At 42.1% G+C, this 26845-nt stretch overlaps 1 protein-coding gene across 2 annotated transcripts in view; it reads right to left on the bottom strand.

The window, feature by feature from the left end:
• LOC136826769 (uncharacterized) overlaps positions 1–25084 on the bottom strand; it is a 171149-nt gene extending 146065 nt beyond the window's left edge. Inside the window, exons 1-2 of one of the 2 annotated variants that reach the window (XM_067084191.1) lie at positions 24893–25084; positions 13224–13412 (exon numbers count right to left, since the gene is read on the bottom strand). In XM_067084191.1, the coding sequence (XP_066940292.1) occupies positions 13224–13408 (185 nt within the window). In that variant the 5' untranslated portion in view covers positions 13409–13412; positions 24893–25084. The remainder of the gene's footprint in view (positions 1–13223; positions 13413–24892) is intronic. The other variant, XM_067084192.1, reaches the window with a different exon arrangement.
• Positions 25085–26845: the final 1761 nt, after the last annotated feature.

The following is a 26845-nucleotide window of genomic DNA, read 5'->3' as shown; positions in this document are numbered from 1 at the left end:
GACTCATGTGCCTGAGCAGGTTTTAATTTCATTTTAATTCATTCATCTTAGTATCGGATGATCTATTGGGTCCTGGCAAAGTCCACTTCAAGGCCAGACCTGGTCTCTGGGAACCAAATCCTTGCTGGCCCTAAGGGGCTGAAAGTCAGCTCAGTGGTCTGACGTTAAAAACTTTAATAATCATAATCTCCCAGGATCTTGAAGGGAGGGAAAGCGTAAAGGTCGAGGCCTTTCCAGTCCCAGAGGAGGGCGTCATGGCTAACGCTCCTGGGTCTAGGACAGGAGAGCAATAAAGGGGAAGTCTTGTCGTCCTGGACGCAGCAAAGAGGTCCACTAGAGGACGTCCCCATAACCTCCACAACTCTAAACATACCTCCTTGTGAAGGGTCCACTCGGTCTGTAGAAGCTGATGTTGCCGACTGAGAAGGTCCGCTCGGATATTCTCCACGCCAATGAACCTCGTGAGGATCACTGTATGCCCGAGCATGAGTCCAAAGCAGGATCTCCCTCGCTAGGATGAACAGGGAACGGGATCGAAAAACCCCTGTTTTTTTGAGGCACGCTAGAGCTGTGGTATTGTCCGAATTTACTGGACAATTCTGCCTGAAACTTGGTCTTCGAAGAATTGAAGGGCCAGAAAAATAGCACCCAATTCCTTGAGATTTATGTGCCAGGACACCTGTTCCCCTCTCCAGGTGCCTGACACTTCCTCCCCTCCTAGTGTTGCTCCCCATCCTTCCCTGGACATGTCGGAAAACAACACTAGGTCGGGGCTCTGAAGACGAAGAGAAACCCCTTCTGCAAGCTTTTAAGGGTCGAACCACCATCTCAGATGATCCTTGATTAAAGGAGATATCGTCAAAATCTCTTCCAGATCCTCCTTGTCCATCCAGTTCTCCGCCATGAAAACTGGAGCGGTCTGAGATGAAGCCTCCCAGGGAAACAAACTTCTCCAGCGAGGAAATGGTCCCCAGCAAACTCATCCATTCCCTCACCGAGCATGTTTCTTTCCCAGGAAGGACGAAACTTTTCTAAGCAAAGCAGCTGCCGTTCTCGGGATGGAAAAGCTCGAAAGCCACTGAATCCATCTGAATCCCCAGATAGACGATGGACTGCGTCGGGATCAGATGGGACTTTTCTTGGTTCACAAGAAGCCCCAGGGACTTCGTCAAATTCAGCGTCAAAGTCAGGTCCTCCAGACACTTCCCCCGAGAAGAGGCTCGGATGAGCCAATCGTCCAGGTAGAACGAAACACCATGAAGATCATGGGAGCAGTGCACAAACCGAAGCAGAGAGCTCTGAACTGGAAGACTCGTCCCCCCAGCACAAACCTCAGGTACTTCCTTGACTGAGGATGTATGGGAACATGGAAGTAAGCATCCTGTAAGTCCAGAGAGACCATCCAGTCTCCTGGTCTTAAAGCCCCTAGAACCGACTGGGGCGTTTCCATCTTGAATTTTTCTTTCAAAATAAAGCGATTCAAGATGCTTACATCCAAGACCTGGTCTCCACTCTCCCGACTGTTTCGGGACTAAGAATAGTCTGTTGTAGAACCCCGGAGAATCCAACTTCAGAACTTGTTCCACGGCTCTCTTCTCTAACAACTGCTCCAGGTCTAAAAGAATCTGTTGCTTCTCTCGGTGGTAAGACGGCGACAGATCCCTGGGCGACGTGCAAAGGGGTGGTAACGTGAGAAAGGGGATCTTGTAACCCTTCTCTAGAACACTTAGTGACCATGTCGTCCCCCTTTAAGTTCTCCAGGCTCCCGCAAAATAAAAGAAGCCTGGCTCCTACAGGTGTCTGGAGGCGTTGCAAGGAGTCACTTTTTCCCTAGGTTTTGAGGGGGCCGCCTCTGGTGAAACCTCTTCCTCAGGAGACGATCTAGAGGAAGAAGTTCCTCCAAAAGGGCTTCTTCTTCCTGGAGGACAAAACTGAAGCAGAAGAAGAAGAAGGAGCTGGAGGACGTCTCAAGAATGAGCCAACAGATCTTGCGTGGCCTTCTCCTTAAGACTTGAGGAGATGTCCCGAATCAAAGACTGGGGGAAAAGATGGTTGGACAAAGGGGCGAACAATAACTCTGCCCTTTGCGAAGGAGAGACAGACTTAGATGTGAAGTCACAAAACAAGGCCCTCTTCTTTAAGAGGCCCGTACAAAAATGAGACCCAGTTCTTCAGATCCATCCCTGACTGCCTTGTCCATACAGTTAAGGACACTAGAGAGCTCCCCCAGGCTAATCAGAATCAGAGCTCCTAAAACTTAAGATCTAAAGCTCCCAAGCACCAGTCCAAAAATTAAACACCTCCATGGTGCGGAAGAGACCTTTGAGATGATGATCTGTCTCTGACAAAGTCCAAGAAACCTTAGCAGTAGACAGATGGGACCTTCTGGGAGCGTCGACAAGACTGGTGAAATCCCTTGAGAAGAGGAAGGAACTCTAGGGCTGAGATCTTCTCCCGTCTCATACCACATACCAGCCTTGCCGAAAGCTTAGACGGAGGCACTGCAAAAGAGGTCTTGCCATGGGACTTCCGTTCCTCCATCCACACGTTGACTTTCTTGAAAGCCCTCTTGGTCGCCAAATTTGAGAAGTCATCTTCAAAAACCCGAAGTCCTAGCTTTGGAAGAAGCTAACTGAGAAGGAGGAGAGAGAGGAGCCGAAGGTTTAAACTTGTCTCCGAACAAGTCTTTAGAAGCAATCCGGTCAAAACTTGATAATCGGAAGTAGAGGAAGCAGACGAGGCTGCGGCGTCAGCAGGATCCGACTCGCCAGAAACCTCTCCGCCACAGCCGGAGAAGCAACCAGTCACCCAACACTTTAGGGGAACGAAGGCCTTGAGGTCCGATACGAAGAAGAGATCTTCTTTTCCCAGACGAAAGAGAATGCTCCGTAACGTCTTGAAGAGCAACCTGGGGCGTCCTGAGGAGCGTCCTGGAGAGCGCCCTGAAGAGCGTCATCCTGGCGTCCTGCCCAAAAAAACCAGAAGAGCGTCCTGCGGCGTCCTGCACAGAAGCGTCCTGAAGAGCGGCAACCGAAGCGTCCCGGGAAGCAGCTCGCGAAGCGTCACGTTGACGAGCGTCACGACGGGGAACTTGAGAGCTAAGAGGGCGACAAGGCGACGACACAGGAGACGGAGAGAAGAAAAAGGAGCAGGAGATGGAGACTTCCTGGACTTTTGACAGGGCAAAGTCAAGTCCTTGCGACGACGAGGAGCAGAGTCCCTCTCAGCAATAAGAGAAGACAACTGCCGCTGCATCTCCAACAAAATCTTCTTAGATGGAGAAGAATCAAGTCTGGGGGGAGAGACAATCCTGAAAGACGAGGGGCGAGGGGACGCCTTCTTCTTCCTCACAGGAGCAAGAAAGGTTCTCTCCTTAGAGCGACTGGGGCGCTCAGAAACGTCCTCATCAGACGAAGTCCTAGTCCTCTTCTGCGGTGGAAAAGCTTCAAAATAACCAACAGACGAAGAAGACTGACGAGAGCGTCCTCTCTGAACAAAGCTCCTCTTGAGAGGACGAGAGTCCTTTGAGAGTTCCACCCCTTACGAGGGGAGGACGCCTCGGAGGACGAAAAGCAGTCCTTGAGAATGCGTGCGCTGGCACGATCCCTGGCAGCCTGGGAAGTGACAACAGGACCTGCGAAGGGACGCATCAGATCGGTGGGAAGCCCCGTAACCTTCTTGCGGCTTTACGACATGCCTTCTCCCTGAGTCCTGGGAGTCTGACAGCGGTCCAGGCCTAGAAGCATTATGGGGCCGATCTGACGCCCCCTCCACAACACTGGGGAGCACTACACTTCACAGCACTTTGAAGAGATGTCACTTTGTTTTCGCGCACGGATGGAATTCATGATCTCCGCCAGGGCCAAACCCTCCACAGACACAACATCAGGGCCCGAAGGCAAAACCACAGGGACAGGTGCAACATCAACTATATTAGGGATTATCAGGAGAGGAAATAACCTGACTCTTGCACACACTCCTGGAGGAAGACCTCCTGACCCTGTCACGCTCCAACTTGCAAACATACGAATCATAAGACTTCCAGCTCGCATCAGATAAAGGTTCACACTCCAAAACATCGATCATCTATAAGACAAACATGCCCCCTACACCTCAAACAAACCGGTGAGGGTCTACGAAAGCTTTCGGTAGCCTCACCTTACAATCACTCATGCAACATACACGAAAACTAGCAGAACTAGATCCAGACATATTTAAGAGCAGTCAAAAGCAAAATCAAAAACAGTCCAGAAAAAGCGTGTGCCAATCCACAGTCCAAGAATCAAATACCAAAAGTCAAGAGAATACTTAAGTGGAAATATGCAAGTTAACGAAATCCAGAGGCGGAGGTACTGTAAACAGATGTTAACAGTACCGCGACAGAAAAATCTGAATAGAAAATGGGAATGGTTCCCGATTCCCGCCTCCCAGCGGCGGGAATGAGTACTAACCACCTGGCCACACTGCGTGTGCCGCGAGTTTTGAAATTCTGTCGGATTTCGGAGAAATACAGCTATATATATATATATCTGGCAGGTAAGTGTCATGAACAAATGGGTTTTTTAGGTGTTTGAACTATCAAAATAGGCAGTTATAAGTGTTTTTAGAGGGGCATCAAGTTTTTGCAGATTTTAGCTATTTGCAGGGGATTGTGATGCATACCCCCTGCGAATACTGGGGGTCAACTGTATATTCTATCACTTTGCCAATAAGCACTATTCTGGCCAAGACCAACTATAAGAGAATTCTTTGTATTTGGTTGGTCTATCTTATGGAGCCCTGGGGGGACCATGAGAGTGTGACTCCTTTGAGTACAAACAGCGGCTACACTATCAAAACCAATAAATTATATACTTTAAGATATCAAAAATATATCTGTGATGTCTTTTTGACAGATCTCATGTTATACAGTATATAGAATTTTACTGAAATTAAAAAATGCATAATAATTGTGAAGTAGGTTTTAAAAGGTAAATAACTTATATTTTGAGATATAGCCTTTCAAAGCTTTGGTTTACACTGAACACAATCATAAAAATTAACATGATAAATATTAATAAACCCTTTAATTTTTAGTTTTTTCAAATGTATTAATACAAGTCTTTTTTTTATATTTAATAATAAGTAATGATTCCCAGACCCATTATTTTCAGTTGTCAGGCAGGCTATTATTCTCAAAAGAGAGGATTTTATAACTGCTTACTCTGTGTGCTGCCAGTTTTCTTCTAAAATGCTCCTACCTCATATTCTAGTTCTTTTTATTTTCTTTCTGGGCATTTTTTCTTTCTAGTACTAATTTTTAATCCAACCAGGAGTAACAACTTCTCCTGCAATCAAACACAATGCTCTAAAAAATCTTTTGAAAAATAACTAGGCGTTCAGCGGTGGTGGCCTAGTATGGCTAGAAAGAGCTGAGCACTCTAGAGCAGGAGTCAGGCGCTCAGAATTCGGCGCCAGGCACCCTAAAGCTGGTGCCAGGAGTTCTGAAGATGATCAAGTGCTTGGGAAAAGGAACCACTGGTGAAAGGGTTCATGGCGTTCCTTTCAGCCTGGAGCCCAAGAGGGACTATCCCCAAAGGGCAAAAGGACCGAGCATATATGCCTTCTGAAATGCATCCTTTACATTTGGAATTACTTACAGAGCAGCTGGAAACGGCTGTTGAACTTTCGAACAAAGTAGTTAGGCAGTTAACTACCGTCCAGTAGGTGGGAATCCTGCCTGCCCGGATGTAAACATTCCCATTTGCCTTTTGGCCCAGGTGTCAGATTGAGGGGTGGCATGAGGTGGGCATGAAAATGTAATGTAAAGGACCTCAGGTTTGTATAGTTAGGAAAAATACAATTTACTTTACAAAATTGTGATTTGTTCCTACACGATGTACACACCATCGGTCCTTTACATTAAGAAGACTCACTGGTTGGAGGGAGGAACCTGAGGGAGTCTCTAGAACTGAATGGAGTTCGCCACACTTGGGGTTCCCTTCCTGCTCGACAGAACAAGGAAGGGACCCTGCCTGAACAAATTGATCAGGTTGTATGAAACATGAGATCAATTGTCAGACTTCTGAGCCTTTCAGAGAAACACGAGATCAATTGTCAGACTTCTGGGTCTTTTTGTATGAATGAGGAATACAGTACTTCATTTCATACAAAAATAGGCTAGGATGAACCTTAAAAGTCAGCGACAGTAAGGCAAATACCAGTATTGGGCTTGTCTTGTCATGATCTCCTTCTTCCCCTTGCTAGGGGAAGGAATGGGTTTGCTTCTACAGTCCTGAAAGAAAAATAGAACTAGAAGCTTACTGGGAGGCAGTAAACCCCCCGGATTCGCGTTCTCACGATTCGCGGACTCACTATTCTTTTTCTCTTTGGAATGTATCTACCAATTATTTGAGGAAAATTCACCACAGGTATTTTTCACTGAAAATATTCACTAAATACTGTATTTTCATCTCATTTTCATGACTAAATGCACTTTTTGTGATAAAACTATTAAAATACTCAGGTAATGCTCGAGTTACGATAATTCCCACTGCTTCCCCTGTGGAGGAAGGCAGCCCTTGAAGTCCCAGGTTGGGATTTCTTGGTCTAATATTGGGGAAGAGACAGCCTTCTTCTCCTCCGACCAATGAGCCTTGGAAGAAGGGGGAGGAGGTAGCAGATTTTGCAAGACAAAGATCATGACACTTTCCAAGACCTCTTTGACTTCTTCTTAGATATGTCTTCTCTTTCATCATCATCTTCGGGATGGCGGTCAAGTCCCCCATCCAAGAGGGAGCAGCAGACATCACAAGAGCAGCTGGGGTGGCCAGGGTAACGAGAGTGACCCAGGCAGCAGGAACATCGTGTATAGGAGCGGTGACTGGGGCAGCCAGGACAGCCTGGGAGCCAGAGAAGCCAGAAGCAGCGACTGGGGCGACCAGGATAGCCGGGGCAGGTGGAGCAGCCAGGACAGCCCGGGAGCCAGTGAAGCCAGGAGCAGCTGGGCCGGGAACTATCAAATGGGGCACATTGGAGGTCACCATCATTGAGGGTCCAGTCTGAGACAGTGGGGCCACGGTGAAGCCTAGAGACAGAGGCACTGCGTGCTGGGATGCTGGTATGGCAGTCACCTGGTTACCCAGGTGAGACGAGACGGTTACCAGGATCTTGGCGAAGGCTGTCATCGTCAAAGTGCTGGTGGCAGAGGTGGCAGCAGCGTGAGTCACCACAAGAGCTGCCACCAGGCTTTGACAAGAACCCTGCAATGATGGCATGTCACACAGACCCAGTGAAATAAAGCCTGCTTCTATGTCAATCGACTGCTCAGCATGGAGAGCAACCACCATGCTGAAACAATAAAATCGGTTTAGTAGAAGAAGCCTCCTCTCGCTCCAGGAAAAATTTCTCCCCCACCCCCAGGGGCAGGAGGAGACCCGAAAGGAGGTCGCCTGATTCCCCCCTTCATCCCACCCAACAAAGTGAGCGAAGGCGACAAAGGGAGCCCTCTCCGAAGAAGAGCAGCCAAAGGGGAAGTTTGCAAGAGAAAGAAATTTTTAGGACGAAGGTTAGCCACCAAGGAAGTCATCTTAATTTAACCCTCTGGTACTGTTCCTCCTTCAAACTCAACCAACTGCTCAAAAACAGTCAGGAGCAAAATTCAATACAGGTAGAACTTCAGTACACACAACCCCCTGCAAGAGAAGCAAAGGGTGTGCGGATCAACATCAACATTTGAACGGAAGCTACTACACTTCTTCCTGCCAACCACAGGACATACACGCTGGGGGAAGGAGGGCTTTAAAGGCTTACTTTGCAATGAGCTTGCATGAGCTTGCATACTTCAAACACACAAACAAACAAATACATGGAAAAAGAAAGATCCCACCAGTAAAAACAGCTCAACAAAAATAAACAGTCAGGGCAGAGAGGGAAGAACACACGTCTGAACTGCATGACAGCTGAAAGCAAATTGGGATGTTTACATCCGAGCAGGCAGGACTCCCACCTACCGGACGGTAGTTAACTGCCTAACCACCCTGTTTGAAAGTTCAACGACCATTTCCAGCTGTGCTGTGAGTAATTCCTAATGTAAAGGACCGATGGTTTGTATATCACTTATAGGAACAAAACATAATTTTCACCGACGCAAAAGCTGAACAATGAGACAAATCAATCAGTCCAGAGAAGTTCCCTTGGGAGGAGGCAGCGACTCCCAAAGAGGGAGCTTCTCCAGTAACATAGCAGAGGTATCTCCTATGAATCATTCTAGAGGGAGGAAAAGTGGAGGTGGCTTTACCCTGCTCCCTCTTCGCAGAAAGCCAATCATCCACCTCTTTAAGTGTCTTCCTCAAGGAGGAGGAAAGCACCAACTTAGGGAGCTGAGCACTGTTGTCTGGCTGGTTCCCCATAAGAAAGGTCGAAGCCAGTGAGACCGGGGCAGGAGGTGTGAAGAAGTCAGGAAAGCTGGCTAGGAAAAACTTAAGCAAGGCAGCATTTGCCGCATGAGGTGCGGGTCCATGTCCAAAGTCCTTCTCATCTGAAGAGACAAGCAACACAGATGTATTCTTGGAGGTCTTGGGAGTCGTGGGGGCTTTCAGCGAAACACCCATAATCTCCGCAAATAGATGCTTGATCGGTGCTAACGATGGATCTTCCCAAACAGAAGTGTGCACTTGCAGAGGTAAAGGTGGCACTGAGCACACAAGAGCTGGCACTAGGTGCTTGGGAGCTGGTGCCACACGCTCGGGAGCTGGTGTCTGGTGTTTGGCAGCGGGCGCTGAGCACTCTGGTGGCGATGGGAACCGGAGGTTGAGAGGTGCTTCAAAGAGGACAGCATTCTTGCTGAGCAGATTGTTTGGGCACTTGATGAACCAAAATGGGTGTTCAACATAAGGAGAAAATGACTCTGGCTGTCCTAAGCAGACAAAGGAGGTCAAGCCAAAGTCAGAGGCAGATGGCGGATCAGCAAAGCTGAAGGAGGGTTGAGGCTATATACAGGCCTCCTTGTACCTCTTGACCAGGAGAGGAGAGCAGCCCCACATCATCTCTGTGCCTCTTAAGCGGGCCAGACGAAGCTGGGTAGCACCACCAGTGCCTCTCGTCAAGGCTGGAACCTTCCAAATCTGACAAGAGTTGATAAGCACTCACTGAGACACCTCTCCAAAGGCCGTCTGTCAAAGCCTGGGATCGGGCAACAGGCTCGATGAGGAGGCAACTACCCGTGAGCAAATCCCACCAGCCTCCCTTGGACCTCCAGTATGTCTTCTCCCAGGTGCAGGGAGTGGGACAGAACCTTCATCTATGTACACCAGTTGACACTTTGTCCATCATGACTTTTAGGGATACCCCTAATTCCGCCACCGTATTTACCACTAAATAAATTTTCTGGCCGACCCTAGATTTGAGGCTGGCAGTGGGATCGAGTTTGGAAGCAAGGGAACCAAGCACCAGAGTATGTGGTAAAGTAGTAGGAGGGCTAGGGATATGAGAAATAGCAGGAACCAGTGATGAAGGAATAGCACTATCATCTTTAGCCTAGGTAAAGGGGTAGATTCTAAATTAGCCCTATTTCTGGCTTTTACAGGCTGCCTTCCTCTGTTTCTCCCTCTTAAACTTGTCTAAGTGAGACTTTAATACCTTCCATTTCTTGTCACTAGCCCTGGCATTCTATACAAGCATTCTCCCTATTACACTCCTGCCCCTCACATTTAACACATTTAGAATGAGGTTTGTATGACGACTTAGTTAACCTAGTCATACATCCACCGCTACAACATCGAATGCTAGTTTTTCCAAAAAAAGCTAGAAATAATGTTAACTAAAAGCTAACAAGATAACTAACGATTAAAGGCCACACCAAAATTCGAATACTTCACCAAATTCCTGAAAATACACCCAAAAAACAATAAAGAAGGCTGCAGAAAACACCCAATGTTAGCTGGGAGCCGGCAGAAAACAAATTGAAGCTCTCTGCTATGTAGTTCCTCTTGTTCACCAAAAGTGGACGGGGCTTGTCACTTACACAAAAACAATAGAAGCACTGTCACAATTTCTGAATTTAGGCTGCCATGGTTAGAAAACCTATAGCTATGTAATTACTTGATAAGTTACTTATATGAAATTGGTCAATTGATTTATGAAAATTTGGCTATAAAGCCAAGCATTGGAGCACTTTCAGGTGAAAAGAGGGAGATGGAGTGGTTCGACAGCAAGATAGAAGACAGGGAATAAGAACAGAGGTATAGTAAAAGGTTAAAAAATGGGTGCAGCCAGATGCTGACGAGACACTGCAAACAACTTTTAGTAATGACTACAGTACACCAAATGAGGTGCATTAACAGCACTGCTACCCTAAATGGTATCATCCTTGGCTTGATGGACAATTCTGCAAATGCACAAAAGTCCTCAAATTGATTTTTAACTCTTAAATTTCCAGTACTTTCCACACAAACAAACATGTACAAGGCCCTTATTTCCCTCCCAATGGCTGATAATTAAAACTACAGACCTTCAGCTCTGCAATGCCATTACATTTCAGCAGGTGTTTGTAGGATACTAATAAAATCACATGCCAGCAAGTTCCTTATCTAATCACTGGCTTAGTGACATTTTGGAAGGCTTTGTCCTATAACTCAAAAAGAACTATAAAGTTTTAAGCAGACAAGTGCCTGCACACAAGTCCTCTTTTTTTGTCACCCACTTTGGCATGACTTGAGGAACTTTTATGAACAGATAAAAAGAACTGTTGTGACCTTCAGAGGAGGGATGTTATCAAGCTCTAGCAATTGTGCCTAGAATATATAGAGGTCCCCAATGCCAAGGCATAATGTGAGGGACTTCCTCCCTTATGTAACAAGCATTAGAGAGACCAATAAGACAAATACATTCCATCTGTAAGAGTTTAATATTTCTTATCAGGCCTGGCAAGATAAGTGACTTTTTCACATGAACTTGGAATATTACATCTCAAATCTTTGATTACTACAGTGGGAGTCCTTTATATTGGAGTACACTGAATAAGAAATTTACTCTAATTTGTAGCCTACCACAATAACTAAAAATGAAACCAATGTTGGGTTGAATGATCCTTCATATATCAAAATATCAAGAAAATGTCACATGCACATCAGATTTCAGAGGCACACTATTCTCATGAAGAGGCAATAGTGCTGAGTACTACACACACCATTTTGCCTCCTACAGTCCAGCGCTAAAGGAGCAATTTTCAAAATACCACCCTCTTACAAGGATGTGTTAGCTCCCATTTACTTAAAATGCATTACTTAAGGTTCTTTTCAGCGTCCCTTCTGCTCCTATCCGCAACCTCTTTCATTTCTTTTACTGTACCTCTGTTCATATTCTCTTTTTTCTATCTTACTTTCCACCCTCTCCTAACAACTGATTCATAGTGCAACTGTGAGGTTTTCCTCCTGTTACACCTTTCAACCTTTTTACTGTCAATTTGTTTCAGTGTTGAATAACCCCATAGGTCACAGTGCTTGGCCTGTGGCCTAAGTTCTATGTTCTATCCTTACTTAAAATGCTGAAGGATGAAGAGACTAGTGTGATCCAGCATGCATCTCAGTGCCTGTAAAGACTATAATAGGCTTTCCAAAGAGAAGTGGAAGAATGAACCCTTCTCTTTGAAGGGGAAGCAAATCATTAAGCAAATTTCCTCAAGACTTTCTATACGCTCAATTCCATTCTGGAGGTAGAGGTCACACAAACTGAATCAGTAGACCTTAAAGAGGTGGACAAAGCTGAAACAGCGAGGGTTTAAAGATATATCAAAGCAGAGAATAAGTCCTTACTGAGCTGTTGGGATACTTATAATGCTTTCTACTACTACTACTGTACAGTTGCCATTGGTACAGGGACTAGTCCGTATATATTTAACAAGACTGTTTCTGGGCTATAACCCTGACTCCTAAAGACATTATGTAATATTCACATCTCTCTCTCTCTCTCTCTCTCTCTCTCTCTCTCTCTCTCTCTCTTCTCTCTCTCTCTCTCTCTCTCTCTCTCTCTCTCTCTTGAAAGACATTATGTAATAAATGCATCTCTCTCTCTCTCTCTCTCTCTCTCTATCTCTCTCTCTCTCTCTCTCTCTCTCTCTCCTCTCAAGACATGAGATTATTGCAATGCCTGTGACAGGTATCAATGCTCTAGTGAAACCATTGTGATCAATTTATGAGGGCTAGACCTCAAAATAAAATACTATGTCATAATTCTATCACAAAATTCTAGAAGCTCTAAGTACTTAAAAAAGTCTTGCTTGCAATACTCGTACATTTAGGATGTAAAATTTAAGTACCAAGCTGAGAACACACTACAACTAACTCTGAATTACTTCATATAAGGAAAATTATACTGTAAAAAACTTGAAGGATATACAAGCAAATCACATAACATGTGATTACTACAACTGATATGAGCATAAAAGAAAACAAAAGAAGTGCACTGCAAAGCACAGTAAAGGTTAGTTGACTTCCCCAATCAGAACATTAATGAACTGCTAAATCTGCTAACTAAAGAATAACAGGAAAACAGAACAGCTGTTTAAAATAAAAAAGAGACTTCTGTGAACAGCAGCAGCAGTAATAATAAAATTAAAACAATCTTGAAGATAAAAGAAATGAAGGCTAATATAGGCTGAAATGGTGAAAAAGAGCTGGCTAAGTTCAGGGGACAAAGTCAACAAGTTTTTTCAAACTGGCAGACACTTACTAAAACCATTTTTGCCAATAGATGGACTTCAGAACCCAGATGGGCAGATAGCAATTAGGAAACCTCCTTTCGTTGAGCTTACATGGAAAGAGAGCCGCCATGCCTGAAGGCAGTTGCAGAGTAATGGGTTTGTGATGCTAAAGCAAAAATCATAGTAAAAAAACTTGCTTAAATATAAGTGATTCTAACATAACAAATTTGAAATACAAGCTTTAAGAGATTTTTATACCAGCAATTCAGCCGATTACGACTTCAATTTGCACTAACATTAAACTTGACAAATTAAATTTATTCTACAATTTGCACTGACATTAAACTTGACAAATTAAATTTATTCTACAATTTGCACTGACATTAAACCTGACAAATTAAATTTATTCTACAATTTGCACTGACATTAAACTTGACAAATTAAATTTATTCTACAATTTGCATTAACATTAAACTTGACAAATTAAATTTATTCTACTTTTTTAACAGACCAATTACTCTACATGAAATGAAAGTATACTTACCTCTGTATAGGCTGCAAGGAGCAAGTTTCAGGGGAACATTCATTCAAATCTTGTGACAATGGTGACCAAATACTTGTTAAATCAGGGCTAACATTGTAGACAGTATCTAAATAGCAGTCTAAATACACCAGATCATCTTCTTCTAGGCTATCAATTTGAGAGCTGAAGTCTTCTATGTCTGACATCTTTCTGTAGTATACCAAGTATCAAAATTATTTCAACAAAATACAAATAACAAATAAGAAATCACCAAAAATTTCCTTGACAGCAGAGTTTGCAGCACAAGTATTCTGACCTGGAAACTTGGCACTCAGACACTGGGACTACACTGTATAGGTATCATATTTTTCACCAAATACCACAACTATATTGTACCGAGCTTAGAAAACGGAAGAGATATATCACATTTAGTAGGGCTTCCACTTAATTTACCTAGTACAGTAGTTCATACATAACTTTAGTGATGAAGCTTACAAAATCTTATACAATTCGAAATTTCACACTATGCAATGTAGAGCAACAAACACACTTAATATATTACAATTTAAATGTCAGTTTCAGTTTTTCATGACAATTACTCCATAATCTTATTGATAACATTTATTGTAAAAGTCCCGTTCGGAATATGGAAAAATAAAAACTTTAGCCTAATACCCTGGTTACAAGGATGATAATCAAGTGATATTTGCTGCCATCTCTTTGCATACTAAAGGTAAGCACATCCAAAGGAAGGAGCTACCACACTGGTGCTGCAATAATTAAGTATTGTGCATACTACCATATACAGTAAACTGTATATTACCATAATATTTAGGTTAACTTACAATCCTTAGAAACCTTGCCACTTAGGACTGGGGGCTGCAAATGTGTGTATAACTTTCTGGGGGCTTCAAATGTGTGTATAACTTTCTAACTACTTCTAAAATATTTTCATTACAGTACTTGTAAACTATGATATTACCAGCAACATAAAAGTCTTGGTTGAGTTAGGTTGGGGCTAAATATTTCTCCAGGTTAGCGACCCTGCACCTTAACCCTTTGTGAGCGGGGCATCGCCAAATGACTACTATTTATAGCTTTAGGGTAAATTCCAGGCATCAACCTCTGACGATCAACATTTTGTGCCATACAGTTTGAATGAATTTTGCGGGACACGTGTTCAGATTATTTCCATGGGCCGTAAATGACTCATGGCAACTCTTATAGCAACTATAGCAGCTAATTGGTACAAGACAGAGATCAGTTTGCCTTGAGATGTCGAAGGAGAATGTTGTCCACCATTCCCAGCAAAGGATGTCTCAAATATTTTACAATAAATATACTAAAAATTTGTGACTGACTTTAGTTCTTATCTGTTATGATATTGTGTGAGCTGTAATTATAATTTTACAAAGCAAAATAAAAAAATTATTAGAAAAAACCTTTATAACTTGGTAAAACTAGCATATTTTTCACGACTGTCTTTGTAAAGAGATCCTGCACAGGGTTGGAAATATTTACTTTCAACTTCCCGTGGAAGGTACAGAAATTTTATGTGATTTTTTAAATTGGCCATCCTTAAATTTAGCCCAGTCTAGGGGTGTGCTTAATATATATTTTAGGCCAGACTATGAGGGTTAATATATATTTTAGGCCGGACTGTAAGGTTCAAGTTAGGTTTGGTTAAGCTAGGATTAGAATGAGCTTCCATAACTGCCCTTCATATGTTTTTGTACTTTATAATATTTTGTGACTGTTACTGAGTATCCAGGTGAACCATATATTTTGTCTGTCTGCTGATCTTGTTATTAATGCATTATCTACTAATCCAAGATGATGCAATTTATGTACTCTTGTTCTTGGTAAGAGCCCTGTTTCTTCTTGCATCCCCCAAAAATTCCCTAATTATTCCATACAGGAGGTTGGAGAATGGAATGTGGGGGTAAAGTTTTACTTTAATACCAGCACCACTTCCATAAGTGTCATGTTCAGTACCAGCCCCACTGGAATGAATGGTAAAACATAAACAAAACACTGTAAATATCTCTGGAACAGTAAATTTGCAATAGATCTGAGCATGAGTTACGTACTAATCATGTTAAGGAGTCTTAAGATCACAGCATAAAAATGACATTTTTATGATAAAATAAGGTTTTATACTTACCAAGTAATTACATAGCTATAGTTTCCTCTTGCATGGCAGCTTGAATTGAAAAATTTGCGGGTAATGCTTCAAAGTTTAGTGCAGACAACTGGTCCCACCCACTAACATGAATATTAGGAACAACTTAGCAGACAATCTCATTCTGTTTATGCCGTATGTCCCATCGGAGGGGAGGCAGGAGGGTTCCGATCATGTAATTACAGTACTTGGTAAGTACATATACAACTACTTTATTATAAAAATTTCATTTTCATATAAGTAACTTACCAAGTAATTACATAGCTGATTCCCACACTGACAGGAGGTGGAATATATGGACATACTCTACTCCAAACATTAAGACATGTAATGAATTTGAAATAAAAAAGTTGCTAGCATTGAAAGCAATGCTTGTTGTTCCTTATTAGTTAAGAGAGCCTGCAGTAGAAAACTGCCACTGGTTGGTGCTCAACTTAACCTGTAGTGACATGGCGGTATAGCCAGGAGTGTCTGCTACTTAAGTGGAAGCTTTGTAGTAAAGGAGAAGTCCGATGGCTAGCAAAGCATAATTGTAAGTTTTGCAGCAAAGGAGTTAACAGAAGGCTAGCAAAACTTCAAAATGTGCCCTTGCCCTGGGCACAGTACCACAATAAAACAACCAGATAACACTGTCACCTGCACTGAAATAAAGACCACGACCCATCCACTTTACACTGTAAATCCTGGTTCTCACAAAACTCGGCACCTTACTACAAGGTGCAGCGACAGTAGAAGAAAATCCTATGCTTCCCTCTGAGATGCCAAGCCAGTTACTAATAATTACAAGGTACTGCAAACAAATTTTAACACTGTTTAAACTTTTCTGAATATGTGAGAAGCAAAAAATCAATTACACTTCTAGAAGGTCAATTGTAGGATGTGCATAAAGGGCATATATGCATGAAGGCCAAACAGGTAGTTGTTCTGGCGTCTTTAGCTTTCACTTAAAAGTGGGCTCAATGCTCTCCTGAAACTAAGAATGGTCTCGTAAACCAAGTCCATACATGAAGAAGATCAATGCATTCTTAGAGGGCAAAAAAAGGGTCCTTGTCAGAACACTATAGGTTATGAATGGCCCATGCTTCCAATCCTCCTCAGTTAATACCTGAAAATTCCAACATAAAAGAGAACTTCCTACTCTTTCCCAGAGCCAAGGATGTGGGGAGATTTGGCACCAGACGATTGGAAGCTGGCGCCAGGATTTAGGTGGCGCCAGCTGAGCTGGACACCAGATAACTAATCAGTCGGGAGCTGGCTGGCACTCCTAGGAGCTCGGGCAGAGCTGGCACCAGGCTCCAGGCAAGCTGGAAGTCAAACGAGGTAAAGACTCAGGCTGGAGGGTGCTCCTGGGAACCCGGAGTACTGTCCCTGACTGTCAAGACCATCTTCTCTTCCATTAAGTTCTTGAGAGGGAGAGAACATTTCCAGATCATGAAAGCGTCCTCGTTCTCGGTTAAAAACCCCAGGGGTAAACAAGCAAACTGTGTTACTAAGCCAGACATAACTCGATACCCCTAAAAACATTAGAGATTCTATATCCTCTCAATAAAAAAAGGCAATGCTGCCACTGAGTCATAAGTGTCTCAGAAGAAGAAACTTGAGTCTGAGACACCCGATTCTGAACATGGTTCACTTAAGATTGGTAGACTGAGCTAGAAAATGACGTCTGCATCTTTCAAATGTCTCCTGTAGCACCCCTGAAAAAAGCACCTCCTTCCTGACAAGCACCTGGACAGCCCAAAGCCTGTTTGCGTAAGAGCGTACCAACATCTGGTGTCTCTTGAAGTGAGGTTGTTCGAGATGAAACAAATAGTGGAAGGATTCTTGGAGAGTCCACCAATCAACCATAGCAATTCTGGAACCATCAATTATGGTTCAGAACGGGGCTACGAGCCTATGAAAGTTCAGCCTTTCCTTGACTATGTCGAACAGTGGAAGAGCTTACAGGTCTAGGTTGGAACGATCTTGCAGTCAGATGTCTGTTGCCCAGACTAGAAGATTCCTTTAAGGTGGCAAACAATCAAGATCGGTCTGCTCCATAGAGGCACATAATCCAACGGTTCAGAGGATTCAAGGTACACTCGAGAATAAGAGTGATTTTCTGACAGCTCAATTCAACTGCCAGAAATTCCAGTTGGACTAGAAAAAACTCAATTTATTGTCCACAAAAAAACCCTCTTGCTGAGTGGCAAGAGCTAATGTAAAAAAGTAAGGACTGTGATCTTGCCTAAAGGAATACCACGGTCTAGGAGTGAGCGAAGGTTGAGAAGAGCTGAAGTCTTAAGCTAATGGCTCTTAGCTCTCTGGCATACATGAGAAGATTCATTCCCCAAGGACACGTCCCAGAAATTTCCCAGTTCCCCGAGCAGGCTCCCTCTACTAGAGCAAGGAGTGAGAAGTAAGTCTCATGATGAGGGACTTCTTCCAAAAGTCTAAATTTGGACAGATACCACCGTAAGTCTGATGAAAACCAGGTCTTTTGGAAAAAACAGCAGAGCCCGGTTATGATTCTTTGTCCCTATTGGTCTTGTGGGACAAGCTGAAGTTCATGGTCAGAAAGAAAGACAAAAGTAAGCAGAGTGAGAACTCGAGAGAAGTCTTATGCCGTATGTGTCGAAGCCTAAATTCTCGCACTGGAAGACCCTGACTCTTAGGACAGGTCTGAGATATCTTTCAGAGTTTGTTTGTGGACATGAAATAAAGTATACTACATATCCAGGAACTCCACCCAATCACCCTGGAGAATGGACAACAAGACTGTTCGGTTGGTCTCTGCAAGCAAATAAACTTGTAGAACCTCGTGCAGGCTCGCAGACAAACAAATGGACTAGTTGCCAGCCCTGTCAGTACTTGACAGCCACAGGCACATGGCCATCAGGGCAGGATCAACTTCTTAAAGCGATAATGCCTTGCGTGGACTCGATGACACCTTGCACAGACTCACAACATATGTGGAACTGTACTTGATTAAACACTAATATCTGACATGATTATAGGAACTTGGAAAGTCTGGCCATGAGTAACAGCAGTCTTGAACAAACCAGGAGTGACAACTTTTGCTGCAGTCAACACAATGCTCTAAAAATATAAGTAAATAAATAAAAATAAAAAAATGTGAAAAGGAACTAGGCGTTCAGCAGTGGGAGCCTAGTATGGTTGGAAAGAGCCAAGCTCTCTGGAGCAGGTGTTGGGCACTCAGGATTCAGCGCCAGGCGTCATAAAGCTAGAGTCAGGAGCTCTGAAGGTGATCAGGTGCTCAGAAATGAGCGCCACTAGAGAGTGGGTTCATGGCACTTCCTTCTGCCTGGAGCCCAAGAACAGTTTCCACAAAAGAACAGTCATGAGGGAAGATACTATAATACCAAAGGGAAAAACAGACCGAGGATATATACCATCTGAAAGTAGCTATGAAGCAATGTCCCTTGGCAACACTTGAGAGACTCCTATCTTGTTAGCCCCTGCTCTAATTTCAGTCAAGAAAGACCCTTACTTCAAAATCTTGACAAGAACTTCAACCAGGAGGACTATTTCTGTCTATGCATCAGAGGAGGAAGGACAAAAACACTCGTCTTGCTCCCTTAAAAAACCAGTCAGACTCCCAACTCCCCATAGAGGTGACAGCCTTCTTCAACAAGCTCATAAATTCGTACACAAAAGTCCCTGTCTGCAAAAGACAGTGCTTTGAGACATTAATTGATGTCACAAAAGGGAGCAGTTTGGCCTGTCTGGAACTCTAGGCAAAGGTGGAACAGGCTGAAAAAGACAAAACCACCTGAGACCGGTTGTATAGTACTCAAAGGAGGTCCCATACTGAAGGAGGACACCCGATGATCAGAAACTAGAGTCAGCCACTTGAAGAGGCATTCAATTGGAAATTGCACTCATAAAAGAACAACACTATGTTCTTAGAAGAGACGCGCTCATAAAAGAACAACAAAATGTTCTCAGAAGAGACAGGCGCCGACCTAAAGAGACTGGTGTCAGCCACTGATAGGCTGGCACCAGACACATGAGAGCTGGTGCTGGAAGCTCTATATAAAGACGAGCTCTGGCGCTATAGGGCACTCGGGCACTGCTCGGGCTCGGGCCTATTAGGCGCTTCAGCGCTTATGTTCCGCTTGGCGCCAATACTTGCTTTACACATGCCTCTGTTAGGGGCTCCACTTAACCTGTAGCGACATGGTGGTATAGCTAGGAGCGTCTGCTACTTAAGTGGCAGCCTTGCAGCGGAGAAGTCCAATGGTTAGCAAAGCATGATTGGAAATTTTACATCGAATGAGTGAACCGAAGGCTAGCAAAACTTCAAAAATTATATCTCTATGAACGCCTTTCCAATGGCTGTCTGTTGACACCTGTGGACAGCAGGCTCAACTGAGGGACAACTATCCAGGGGCAAAACCCTCTGGACTCCCATGGACTTCAGTATGCCTCCTTCCTGGTGCATGGGAGTCTGACAGGGACTGAGTTTAGGAGATCCGAGGGGCAGGATAGCTACCCCTTCACTACAAATCAGTAAGACGCCTTTCCAGTGGCTGTCTGTTGATACCTGGGACAGGTTCGACTGAGGGGCGCTACCCATGTGCAAACCCCGACCTCCCTTGGACTTCCAGTATGCCTCCTCCCTAAACATGGAGTCTGACAGTGACCTTTATCCAGGAGCATCGAGGGACGAGTAGCCACTTCCTCCACTCACAACACTTCACTATTATTACAAGGTTAACATCTGTTAATCCAGACACAAGAATGGCAATGGCACAGGAAGGAAGTGAGGTACCCAAGCATGGGAGCGAGTAGATATAAAAGGAAGGAGGGCCAGCAGGAGAGAGTTGGCGCCAGGAACTCAGAAACTGGTGCCAAGCAAGCGCCATTGCTGCAGTTGGCGCCAGGGAAGCTAGCAGCTCGGGAGCTGGCAAGCACTACTAGGTGCCCTTAGTATGAGCTAATAAGACAGGTTTTCCTACGTCAAAACCTGTTTTTGGTAGTCGCTGTAGAGTCCTCACGGAGTTACCCCAAATGGTGTGCTAGCGCTCCATGGTGACTAGGCTAGTATGAAAGAAATATTTTTCTAGCCTTGTCTTGTAGCCAGGTACTGTGTCGTAATGAAAACACTATGACACGTGATAGAGTATAATGGACTCAAAGAGAGGTGGGCAGTTTCCCTTATCTTCATCGAAGCTGAACCCAGTTTTTCCTGCGTCAAAAAATAAAAGAAGTGACTATTGCGCATTTGCGCACGCCATCTTGTTTACGACCAGGGCAGGCAAACGACCGGCTCAATTACTCTCTGCTGGTCAATGTAGGATGATCCCTAGCCCAAATCTCATGCCCGGCTACAAGACCAGGCTAGAAAAATATTTCTTTGATACTAGTCTTGTCACCATGGAGCGCTAGCACACCATAGGGGGTAACTCCGTGAGAACAAAGAGTGACTACGCTATAAAAAAAAAAATATACGGAACTTCACAATTCGCGTCACCTTGTTTAGAAAATTATTCTTATGATATTGTCTTTAAAATGTATATCTTTTCATGATTTTGATATATTTACCGTTCTAGTTATAATGTATTCTGTGTAATGATAATAATTGTTGAAGTATTGTATGTAGTGAAATGTCAGATCTCAAAACAGTTAGTGATTTAGATAACAGCGTAATTTAGAATTAGTAATACATCTTTAACAGTAACGTAATATATCAGCAACACGTGTGTGTGGTAGCGAATGCTTTGTTTTGCTTCGATTGTCATCGCGAAAGATAACGCGTTGATAAACGAGAGATAACAGTCGAGTCCTGTTAAGATTTTGTTAAAAGCTTTGTCCCATACAATTTTCTGTTAAAGACATGTACCTTTTTGAGAAATACGAGCGAGTTGTTGCACCGAAGCACATGGCAATTGCGTCATGTTTAAGATTACATTGCTGCGATCACATATTGTTCTGATCGCATCCCATACGTTTTCTGTTCGGGTCACGTACGCCTTTTTGAGAGTAAAAGCACATGTTTCGATTGATTACATCATGTTTTGTAAGATTGCATTGCTATGATCATGTATTGTTCTAATGCATTAGTTTCGGCACCAAAACATTTTGCCTAAATACTGACGTAATTCTATGGGGGTTTTGCTTCTAGCTGGAATCATAAAATTTGTTCATTCTCTCTCTCTCTCTCTCTCTCTCTCTCTCTCTCTCTCTCTCTCTCTCTCTCTCTCTCTCTCTCTCTCTCTCTCTCTCTTCAAAAGAGAGAAGTTATTAACGTAAAATATTTGTGTGGTTGTTGATATTAATCTTAGCTTTTGAGATCTGATAGTAGCAGTAACAAGTGTATATACTGTAATTGTAATGGTGCCTACCAAAAAGAGTGTTTTGTGAATCTTGGGCAGTTGCATTTGGAGTAAATTTTGTGAAAGTTTTCACAAGCTTGTGTAAGGTAAAGTGAATTTTACTTATTGCCATGGTGTAATAAGGTATATTAAGGGGGATTTTTGTTTTTGATAAATCTTTTGTGTATTTTTTATGTTCTTGTGTTTGCAATCTCTTAATTTTTCACATTTTATATAGTGATGATTTAACATTTATTTACTTAGCAATTTAAGTATTTCTTAATAATTTAACATTGCATACTTGATTTAATTTTCATTTACTAAGATTTTTTTTCAAATCTTGAGTAATTCTCGATAAGATTAAATTTTGTTTGATTGATTTAATTTCTTGATAAATTAACTGTTGTCATTTAACTCAAGAATTAATTAAATTTTGTGCTGATTTCAAGTAATAGTACATTTTTTCAGACTGTGAATTCTAATTATAAATTTTGAATTTAAAAATAAATTTTCTATTTAAAATTAAAAAAAAACTTTCATTTATTGACCACCAGTGAATAGGATTAATTGTGCACATAAGGGATAGTGATAACCATGTTGTGTTCCTTTAGTTTTGCTGAAGGAATTAAGACCAGGGAAACAGTTGAAAGTTATCTGATGGAGTGATGCCCCTTTACTTTAGTATATTTCTTGTGTAAGTGTTCATACCTCACACTTGTTTTGATAAATTTAGTCTGATTTTTCATGTGATTAATAAGCTTTTTAAGGGATCACTGTTGTCTTTAGAGTACTCAGTCATGATTTTATTGCTATGAGAGTTCAGGTATCTGGCTGAAGTGAGGTAAATTTTTAATTCTGTGATTAGTTGTGCAATAACCAGGTACTTGGAACACTTCATGACAATATGTACAGTCGAAGCAAGTACCAAAGCACGGTTCTCGGCTGTCGTGAACTTATTTTTCTGAAGCTCATCATAACCAAAACATTAAGCACAATTATCTGCTACTGCATTCTTGCCCTTACACTTTTAGTTCTCTGCAAAGGAAAGTGTAATAATAAGATGTTCAATTAACTGTATAAGAAAAAATGTTATGCAGTACACAGTACCATCGTACAAACATATCTCAAATCCTAACCAACATAATTCGAGATTGCAGAAATGTATTCATTAGAGAAAATGTTGGATCAGTAGAGAACACAAAATTTGCATTATATTATGTTAATCAGTAAACGAGGTAGCTAATGCAATATTAAACTTTTTTACGCCAATAGGAAAGAGAAAAGTTAACCTTTACCGACATAGTTTGAAGTACACTGAGTACCATCATACAGACATATCTCAAATCCTATCAAACATTGAGACTGTTATGTATTAAGTCTTGCGTGATTATATAGCGCATGTTGAAGCTCTGTGGACGCTTGGGCGCTATCTAATGACTGGTGCATTGTGGGTTATTGTGGTTTGGGATTGGGGAAACTCCGTCGAGTTGTAGCAAGATTTAACAGCACTATGACCATTAAAGCCAAAGTTTAGCCATCTGTATTCTTAACCCTCTACTGCAGGACCCCATAATAGAGACTTTCTGATAATATATGTATTCACTACCGAAAAAGTGTCACCAGGTAGCAAACACGATATTACTTTATTATGCTATTCAGAAAAGGAAAGTTAACCTTACTGACAATAGCTGAACACAGTATCATCATACGGACATGTCTCAAATCCTAACAAACACTAATTGAGACTTGCAGATAAATAATTCAATGCTGTAAATATTGGTTCAGCAATGAACGCAATGTTTACGTTTATTATGTTCACCAGTAAAGGTGGTAGCGTGGTAAACTACACTACTGGAGTTAAACCATTTGATTGCGAAATCACTACTGTAGCGAAATATGATAAACTTGAATCAGATCTTAATAACAAAACAATAAAATACTGATCCAGAAAGCTGTAAGCTTGAAGGCTACCCAAAATCAGCAATAATACTTCACCGAAATCCGGTTTCTAACTGCCAAATTTAAGAACAAAGCTGTCAGTGATACTCAGTGTTTACTCGAGCGTGGCAGAAACAGAATGAGAGTGTCTGCCAAGTCGTTCCTGGTAATCTAGTTAGTGGGCGGGACCCGTCGTCTGCACTGAACTTGGAAGCGTTACCTGCGAATTTTTTAATTTAAGCTGCCATGCAAGAGGAAACTATAGCTACGTAATTACTTGGTAATTTACTTATATAAAAACTCCAGTATCAAATAATAGGGTATAACTATGGGGTTTCTCCACATCAGGTATTACCTTGGAAACTGTCTTTTCCTGTAGTATATTGGTTGCTTATTAACATTTTACTGTTATTTTCTGGCAGTCGACTGTAATTAACCTGTAATTAACATCAGAAGTGAAATGTTTTTATATGCTGGCCATCCTGGAATGCTATTACATGCGCAGTGTTACAGGGGAGGTTTTGGTAAAAAGTGGTTTCCTTCACTGGGGGATTCAGGGTCGGAGCTCCCCGACTAAATAACATGGCCTGCTAGGTTAGGTTAAGTTAGGGTATGTTAGGTGAGTATAGTTCCTTTTACAATAGGTTTCCTTAGCCAATCCCCTCTTAAAAAAAAAAAATATACCTTAGTTTTACCAGACCACTGAGCTGATTAACTGCTCTCCTAGGGCTGGATTCGATAACAACAACATGGCGTCCGTGCAGAGTTACCTTATAGTTTTACCAATAATAGTTTAAAGTAAAATAATACCAAATGCAGGATTTAGGCCATAGGCTAAGCAATGGGGCCCATCAGGTAATTCAGCACTGAGAGGGAATTGCGGAAGTATAAAAATTCAGTGGGCTGGGCTGCACCAAGAATTGGGATTTATTTACTAATAATGTGCTAAACTAGCCTAGGTTTTGTCATCTGTTGTAGACCTAGATTAGTGACTCCTACAAAACTGGCTAAGCTATGCTTGGCTATTTCAGCAGACTAGGCTAGGCTATATAATCGTCCCTAATAGACCAACTGTGATATGTTAAAAGACTAATATATGTAACTGGCCAACCCATTTTCAGAGGAGGAAAACTTTCCCTGGCTGCGTTGGCCTAACCTATGACTTACATTAATTAGGCCTATTTTTCTTGGATAGACTAGCTCTATCGTAGACTTGCCAAAAACCTGACATAGGCTACTAAAGCTATACTTACAATTAAGCTTTATAAATTACTGTTGACCAACAAATCAGGAATCTTCGTATTCGTTCGCTGAGCAATTTTCCAAAACTTGTCCAACAAAATAATCAATGGAAATTTTTCTCTATCAAAGTAAACAAAAGTCTTCTTCTTCTTCTTCAGAAACAAAGTGTATCAATGGGAAACCACGAATGACGACTTTCTCCCGTTCATCATATATTAATATATATATATATATATATATATATATATATATATATATATATATATATATATATATATATATATATATATATATATATATATATATATATATATATATATACATATATATTATATATATGTGTATGTGTGTGGTGTTTCTAAGTAAATCCCCCGACGCGGTGTTAATACTCAGTTTTACCATAATGTGCATAATAGTTATTAAATGATTTATTAGCATTGACTTTCAATCCCACCGACCGGCTGATGAAGAGTTAGAGGAATTTATTTCTGGTGATAGAAATTCATTTCTCGCTATAATGTGGTTCGGATTCCACTATAAGCTGTAGGTCCCGTTGCTAAGTAACCAATTGGTTCTTAGCCACGTAAAATAAGTCTAATCCTTCGGGCCAGCCCTAGGAGAGCTGTTAATCAGCTCAGTGGTCTGGTAAAACTAAGGTATACTTAACTTATTAGCATTGACTAGTATTTTTTTATACATCAGTAAAATTATTAATAATTATGCGACATATGAATAAAACAACATGAAAATAGTATATTGACTCGACTGGATGGATGCTTTCATTAACTGTGTCTAACCAAGACCACCTAGAGACAGTCTAACAGACAAGTAGCCTACTTAAAATGGATAAAAATTAAAAAATCACGAAAAGCAAACCAGATTGTATTCAAATTTACTTCCCGTCTTTTTAAAGCATTCACTTGTAATATTAGGAGACAGCAAGATTTCCGCTTATTAGACAAACAAATAAACAACAACAAAAATTAATGAAAGAAAAGTCAGCACGTGAGAAGGAAAAACAGATACATTTACACGCAGGGTCTACTATAATCAACTGGAAGGTCTAATTTGTAAAAATTGGCCAGTTGACCACTAATTAAAGCCCTATCTAAGCTGGGATCCAGTGAGATGAGTGATATATGCAGAAATAGTTTTTCTGAGTGTAACGACCAGAGTGGGTCGTTATGCAGGTTCTTTAATATACTCAGGACGGGCTGTCATGACTGACGGCAGATGCAACAAACAAAGGAGGGAAAACAACAAAACAATAAAATGAGCTTAAAATTAATTTATTTACAATATTTACAAGTGAGTCAGGTCTGGTAAAAAGATAAACCATAAATACAAAAAATAAGCCAAAAGGCAGCACTAAACAAAAGCAAGGTAAATAAACAAAAAGTAGCATTAAACAAAAAAAAGGCAAAAATAAACAACAGCAGGCAGAAAAAAAAAACAAACATACGTCCTCCATCAGGGCACCAAGACAGCCCTCAGCTGTACAACAGGGACAAAAACCCACAAACCAGAATACCCCGATGGAGACGTCAGGACAGCCTCACGCTGTCATCAAGGATGAGCAGCTCGTGGTCACACGACTACTCATGGTCACACTCCACCTCTACGTCGTGCTCCACTTCGTAGATGTGCTCCAATTTGCTGCTCAAAAACTCGACCAACGTCGACTCCAAAAACTGCCTGCTGCTGCTGCCACTGCCGCTACCTCGCTGCTCTACCAGACCCGACTGAAGAAAGAAAAACGGCAGCTCACTCACGAAAACATCAAAACAAAAAAAAAACTTGAAGGTAAGGAGGCAGCAATCCACAAAGGGAACGAGCGGGGAACCAGCAGTTCCCGCAAAACCATCACTTAACGTGACACCTCCCACCTAAAAGAAAAAAAGATTATTTTTTTTTACACTCATGCTCCCTCAATGCCGAAACAACCCCGCCAGCCAAAACAGAGC

Source organism: Macrobrachium rosenbergii, chromosome 41 (genome assembly GCF_040412425.1).
Source record: "Macrobrachium rosenbergii isolate ZJJX-2024 chromosome 41, ASM4041242v1, whole genome shotgun sequence".
Classification (NCBI taxonomy): Eukaryota; Metazoa; Arthropoda; class Malacostraca; order Decapoda; family Palaemonidae; genus Macrobrachium; species Macrobrachium rosenbergii.
Note: the sequence above shows the minus strand (reverse complement) of the source record. Positions and strands in the feature narration are given on the sequence as shown.